Consider the following 7,329-nt stretch of genomic DNA (forward strand, 5'->3'; position numbering starts at 1 on the left):
CGACGGGCCGAACGGGAGCCGCGTTCCTCGCGCGTGTGACGGCGGCGTGCGTTCTGCTGGGTTTCAGGGGGTTGATTTGCAAAATAATTAATTAGGGTAGGATGAGTGGGGGGGTTTAAGTGAAAATTATTCCACCATTGCCTCTAACCATCGGATGATCATCCTACGTTCCTGATAAGAGTTTGCATAGTTTACATACGAAGCTGGTTTCCATAGCATACGCTCCCATATATAAAACATAAATATATAGCCCTCTAAATATGCATCTAAAACCCATTTTTCTTCTAAGAGAGATAATTTATAATAATAACTAAAATTTTGCAGCTAAATTACCATATTGCAGCAAAAAGTAAACTAGAAATCCTGATGCTTTACCGTTTGCTAGTCTTCTGAAATGGGACTAATAAAGATGTATACACACTCACGTTTTCACACCAGAACTAGCAAATGTTTCAAGTACTTTCTCGATAAGACCAACCAATCCTCCAAAAAGAAAAATGCAATTGGGTTCTGTATAACTAGATTACATATCGTCATCTTCAATTGTGTCAAAGACTCTAGTTCAATTGGTTAGAATTTTCCAGCGATACCTCTTAGGTTCTGAGTTTCAATCTCTATGAGAACGAATTATAGATTGGAGTAAATAAAAATCCAAATTTCAGGGTGGGTTAAATAAAAATCCTCTCGTTAATGTAACCAGAGTTCGGAGGTTTTCTTGCGATCGGATGGAATTGTTTTCTTCTTGAAATAAATACGGTGGGAGCCTCTCCTCCGATCGTGTTTTTTTTTTATCTTCAGATTGTGATGCTTCACGCCTTGCATCTCGATGTTTCTTGTCGTCATCCGTTAGTTTAGTAGTGCCTTCCGCTCGACCAATGACCAATCCTATTATTGTAGTGCCTTCCGCTCGATGCTCCACACCCAGTGCCAATAATCCATGTAAACACAAGGTGCACAAAAATTGAACGCTTGTATATACTATTATTGTTTACACAACCACACGGATCTCTCCACCATCACCCACCAAACCAAAGGGACAAAATCACACGACACTGACAGAAACACCGTGCAAAGACGGAGCTAATCGCCTAGTTCTTGGGCAGGAGCACGTTGCGAACCAGGTCATCAAAATTCCGGTGAGACGTGCCGCCGGGCTTGGCCACTTCGACCGCGATGTCCCTCCATTCCAGTGCCTTTCTCCTCATCTCCTTCCCCCGCTCCCCGTCCATGAGCTCAGTGATGAGGCTCGCCACGGCGTCGCGCCGGACGTTGCTGTCGATCTCCATCCCGACGCCCCACTCGTTGCACTGGTACCGGCAGTTGGTCTGCTGGTCGGCGAAGAAGGGCCAGCTGATGACCGGCACGCCGCCGCACATGGCCTCCAGCGTGGAGTTCCATCCGCTGTGCGTGAGGAACGCGGCCACGGCCGGGTGGTCCAGCACCGCCTGCTGCGGGCACCAGCTGGCCATGAGCCCGCGGTCGGCCGTCGCGGCCAGGAACTCCGGCGGCAGCACGGCGGTGTCGCCCTTGACGAGGTCGCGCCGGATGATCCACAGGAACGGCCTGCCGCTGTTGGCCAGCCCCCACGCGAACTCCACCAGCTGCTCGTTGGTCATCACGGTGATGCTGCCGAAGTTGACGTAGACGACGGAGCCCGGGTCACGGCCGTCCAGCCACCGCAGGCACTCCTCCTGCTCCTTCCACAGGCTGAGGCTGATGGAGGAGCGCGGGGTGGGCGGGTCCTCGCGCGCCAGCAGCGGGAGCGGGCCCAGCGTGTACACCTTGCGCGCCAGGCCCAGCGACTCCATGGCCGCCACCGCCTCGCCCTCGAGCTCGTCCAGTGTGTTGACGATCACGGCCGACGCCCCCGCCGAGCGCCCGGTCTCCTGGAGGACGTAGCCCACCATGTACTCGTCCGGGTCCGTGGTGCGGATGAAGCTCGGGAAGTCCCGGAACCTCATGTTCCGTAGCCCCGGCACGTCCTCCACCGGCGTGTCGAGGAATCCGTTCGTCAGCTGCTCGACGCCTGCGCATGTAAACGACGAGATGAGTCGATCAGATTGACAGTGGACTTGGCAAAACTGGCAGTGGCAGGCAGAAAAGTTTGACTCGTTTTGGAGTCAAAAAAGAAGTGGGGGAGAGAAAGCACACGAACTTTTGAGCGGAGCGAGGCCACGGCTCATGAGGCGGCGGTAGTGCTGGTAGCCGAGGAAGCTGATGGCGCTGGCGGTCCAGAGCTGGACGTAAGGGAGGCCGAGCTCCTTGGCGGCGTCAATGGAGAAGCCCATGACGACGTCGGAGACGACGCAGGTGACGGGCGGGTGGCAGCCCGTGGCCGCGGAGTCGTTGAGGTCGGCGAGCAGGCGGCGGAAGGGCTCGAGGCAGGTCTCCGTGGTGGACTTGCACAGCGAGGGGATGTCCTGCGTGACGTCGTCGTCATCCGACGGGGGCAGGCCGTCGGGGATGGTGGCGAAGCGGAAGCCCGGGAGGCCGGCCACGGCCGCCGCGCCGCGGGTCCGGACGAGGCGCGCCTGGTTGTACTCGGTGTTGACGAAGGTGACGTGGAAGCCCCGGGCGTGGAGCAGCTTCGCCACGTTGAGCATCGGGGTGATGTGGCCCTGCGCCGGGTACGGCAGGCACACGGCGTGCGGCTGCTGCGCGGCGCTGCCGAGAGAACCCATGGTAGTATGGGGTCGTTAGTGATCGAGATCTGCGTGTGTTGTGGGGTGTTTTGGCTTAGCACTGGTGCTTGCCGCTGCCTGTTGCGTTACACGGCGAGAGGCTGCTGTGTCTGTGTTCGCTATTGGTCTGCTTTTCTGTGTGATTTTGTTGATGGTTGGGTCAGCATGGACGGGGGCTATTTATAGGCGTCGTTGGGATTTCAGCAATAAACAATGTAGTAGTGACGGTGGCCGACGGGCCCTGGAAAATCAAGGGAGCACGGGAACGCGATAGCGTCTTGCAACTGGGTTACGGCCGGGGGCTCCATCGTGGTTGGAGGCTTCGAGATAGCAGCCTCTTCTGGTCAGCGGAAAGCGACAGCCGAGCCGGGGTGATGTCGATCAGTACGCGCGCAACGGCGCACGGGCGATAAGCAGCCGGCTCGGCTCGGCTCGGCTCGGCTCGGCGTCAGGCGTCAGCGATGCCATCTCGAGTGTTGCGGCATGCGCGCTGCGTGCCCAGCCGCGTCAGCGCGCGCGGAACGGCAGGTTGGTACGCCATGCTGCGCTGAGCCTGTGCGTACGCGCCGCGCCGTGTTGCGGGGTCGGCCCACGCTGCCACGTTTAGCCGACTGCTGGTACGCGGCGTGTTCCTACTATACTTTCCAAACTATATGGCGGGTGTCCATGTTCTCCGGCATTCTGCATGCCAAGCCGTCACCTAATCACATGCGCGCGACGTTGAGATGTGGGAACGTTTGCGGGGTTTTTTCTTTGGATAAGGATTCATTCATTGCTCTATGATTGGAGTCGATATGTGAATTCGATATATTGTACGGTGCTTGCATATAGTTCCTGCTGAAATTTAGTCGGCCTCGACAATTGTTACTTTTTTTTATAGCACAATTCTGGAACAATGCTATGGCGTAGGTACGCGACGTGTACCTACCATGCTTTTCAAAGTATGACGGTGTGTTCGTTGTGGTTTCTGATCTGCCCACAGGGACAGGCGGTGCCTTCCGCACACTTGCCGTACATTATTAGGACACAACAATGAACATTAGAAGAGAGAGTCATATGCACGTATTTTGATGCACATCCTGTTGTGTATATCAGAGGCCACATGGGTAAAGTCTTTAGTATGGAGAGTACGACAAATAACAGCCATCTTGTCTGACAACTTGCGTGCTGGAGGAAGGACCTAGACTATTAATGTCCTAAATATGTGGATTAGACATGTGGAAAAAGGAAAAAAATACTACCTCTGTCTCAAAAATATCCAATTATAGGTTACGTGTGCGTTAAAGTAGTTAAAGTTTGATCAAGTTTCTAGCGAATAATATTCATTTATGACTTCAAATTATTTTTTTATAAAAATACATTTCGTAATTAGTCTAATAATATTTATTTAATATTATAAATTTTGATATCTTTTTATGTGTAATAGGTCAAACTTATAAGATACTAAAATAATTTAAATAGTAACTTGTTGTCGTATATATTATTTTTTTTTCTATAATTTTGATTAAAATAGCTGTACCTGGGGATAGAAGGAGTATCAGGCTAAAACTATCCGCGAATTGGCAACCACGGCAGTAACACTGTGGTTATCGTCTTCTCCATGAAGTCTTTGCCCTGGAACTAGAGTATAAGATCATACTTGGATTTGTCATCTCCGGTGAGGCGGTGGTATCCTCGCTACATACGTAATCGGAATCTGTTGACTGGCACGTCCTTCCTGTTTGAATCTATAAGGCCTTGTTTAGTTCACTCAAAAATAAAAAAATTTTCAAAATTTTCCGTCATATCGAATCTTTGAACACATGCATGAAGCATTAGATATAGACGAAAACAAAAACTAATTGTACAGTTTACCTGTAAATTACGAGATGAATCTTTTAAGCCTGATTAGTCCATAATTGGATAATATTTGTCAAATAAAAACAAAAATACTACAGTATCAAAATTCGAAATCTTTTCGGAACTAAACAAGGCCTAAACTTATATATACCGTATATAGGAGTAAATCTATCGCGCAACTACACACATGCAATACTTTACAATTAAATCCGTGTAAACAATGTCTACTAGGGACTAGTTTGTGAAAGCGGCGTTGTTCAAGATCAGCTTTCGGACGTTAATTAATTAATTAATTAATTTAGTCTGTTACTCTGGCTGATGCCTCTGAAAGGCAAATCCTATGCATATCTCTTCGCAATTATTTATGCAAGATTACCACGTTAAAAGTACATGACTTAACATATTGGAGCACGGGTACTCTGTGAAAGCTAGCGGCGTATTTGACACCCACTTTCAACCCTCATTGCCGTTCTGATTTTTGATACGATCGGACAGATCTTGCAGACTTGCGCGTCCGCACCAAAATCCTTTTTACAGACACAGACGCGATGTCATGTTCCATTTCCATCGGCTTTTTTAGAGACTTTTACAAAGCTATGAACGTATGCACGCATACCTTATTCCTACCAGCACATTCAAAAAAACCGAGTTGAATCGGTAAATTTTGATATTAACGAAATCACTGCAGGCGTCTCGCTGTCGACGGGCACATCGCCTACCGCTGAAATCATAAGCGTGATTAAATTTTAGAAAAAATGCGAAAACATGTGTTAAGTTAGGGATTTGAACCCAGTGGGACAGGTTACATCACAATCGTATATACTACCTCCGTCCCAAAATAACTGTAGTTCTCACTTCCGAGAAATAATTTTAATTAAATATATATTAAAAATATTAATATTTATGTTATATAATTAGTATTATTGAAAAGATTTTTAAATCTAATTTTTTAACAAATTTATTTAGAAATATAAATATTATACATATTTTTCTCACAATACTTAATTTAGGACAGAAGGAGTACTCCATGTCTCTATTCGTTAGATCTTATGGTTGACTCGCTGGTCACATCATACGTGTCCCGGGGTACGTACAAAGATTTACCAGTAGCCTCTTTCTACTGTGCATTACCCTTTCTTCCTCCCCAACTGTAATGAAGCCCGTGTGGATCCCTACCGACTGCACACTCCACACTGATATGCTTCAGGCATCGTCCTCTTCCATGTTCCAACAACCACCGTTGTTCAGTCAAAGCTAGTTGATGGAGTCTGGGAAATACAGATTAATGGATTATATGACAAGATAATATAGACAAATAAAATACTTATATGTGTCTTGGTAATGTAGATATTATATTTATATGTCTAGTGGATTTTAATTGTGTGTATATTGCTTAGTTGAATAGTTTGTATGTTGAAAGAAATATAGTGACTTGCTGATGTAGATATTTTACATAGGCTAGTAAATTTTTAATTGTATATAATAGTAAGTTGTTTAGTTGGACAACTTACATATTAAAAAAATAGATAGTGAGATTTAACTTTATGGAAGTATACAATAAAATGAGGGTGAATAAGCACACAACGATCTCATCCAGCAAGCGGATGGAGAGATTCCGAGGCAACTTAGCATTTTCTACGTCGTTATAAAATATATGATATATAATAAATATTATTAAATTAGTTGTTGAATATATTTTTAATAACAAACTTGATATGAATGTTGCTAACCTTTTTACAAATTTATTCAAATTTATAAAAATTTAATATGCACAGAACTCTATGCAATGATGAGTACAAAAGGTGTCCACGAAAAAATTATATAGAATGTGTGTGAGTCAAACTTTTTTAAGTTTGACTAACTTTATAGAAAAAAGTAACAACATCTATGATATAAAATGTGCATCATATAAAAATATATTCTATGATGAATATAATGATACCAATTTGATACCATCAATCTTAGCATTTGTTTTTAGAAATTTGTCAAAGTTTAAAAATTTTGACTTAGAACAATTGTAGAAATTGATTATTTTGTAGACGGAGGGAGTACAATGCATTGGAGCAAGGCCTTGTTTACTTCCACCCTAAAACCCAAAATTTTTCAAGATTCCCTGTCACATCGAATATTTAGACACATGCATGAAGTATTAAATATAGACGAAAATAAAAACTAATTGCACAATTTGGTCGAAATTTACGAGACAAATCTTCTGAGTCTAGTTAGTCCATGGTTGGATAATAATTACCACAAAAAACAAAAATACTACAGTGTCACGAAATTTTTCCTAATAAAACAAAACACGGCCTAAAGGTGCTAGCTTAGAATATGTAAGCATTTATAGCTTATTTAGGCACCCGGTGCAAAAAAGTAAACAAAAATACTTTTCGGTTAAATATTGGAAGACCGAGAATGAAATGGATGGAGAAAGTTGTTGGTCAAATAGCAGCATGGCAATAAATTACACATTAGATCAGAGCAAAATTTTGTTAGTATAAAATTTAATGACACGGCTCCTTTGCCCCTTTTGCTACGACAATAAAGGCTCAACTTGTCCTTAGCCGCCGCGTTGGAGCTACCGTGACGGAACCTAGCCACCTAACCTACCATGGACGTCTCCCACTGTTCTTGTCCTGTCCGGAACTGTTCCATCAGTCGGATTTTGAGATGGACAGAGACCTCGTCTTGAGCAGCAACATGGCAAATGGCAACATGGATTGGTTTTAGGCCTTCGGGTGAGTGCAAAGCTTAGCCCCTCCACATGTCTCACTCTCATATCTAGAGAGGTGACACGCACGGGCAAATTCTA

The 7,329-nt window shown here is 45.3% G+C and overlaps 1 protein-coding gene across 1 annotated transcript; it reads right to left on the minus strand.

The window, feature by feature from the left end:
- On the minus strand, window positions 952-2,820 carry LOC8075681 (7-deoxyloganetin glucosyltransferase). The gene is made up of 2 exons (XM_002454198.2): window positions 2,156-2,820; window positions 952-2,026 (listed from the first exon to the last, which is right to left on the minus strand). Exons 1-2 carry the CDS (start codon window positions 2,679-2,681, stop codon window positions 1,089-1,091), a joined length of 1,464 nt encoding a protein of 487 aa, XP_002454243.1. The 5' UTR covers window positions 2,682-2,820; the 3' UTR covers window positions 952-1,088.

Source organism: Sorghum bicolor, chromosome 4 (assembly GCF_000003195.3).
Source record: "Sorghum bicolor cultivar BTx623 chromosome 4, Sorghum_bicolor_NCBIv3, whole genome shotgun sequence".
NCBI classification, from domain to species: domain Eukaryota; kingdom Viridiplantae; phylum Streptophyta; class Magnoliopsida; order Poales; family Poaceae; genus Sorghum; species Sorghum bicolor.

What these genes read in the sequence shown, in the direction of transcription:
- LOC8075681 (XM_002454198.2), bottom strand. Translation starts at nt 2,681, where the DNA reads ATGGGTTCTCTCGGCAGCGCCGCGCAGCAGCCGCACGCCGTGTGCCTG. An exon ending in TGGCCTCGCTCCGCTCAAAA is followed by an intron (nt 2,027 to 2,155) that starts GTTCGTGTGCTT and finishes TTACATGCGCAG; the next exon opens with GCGTCGAGCAGCTGACGAAC.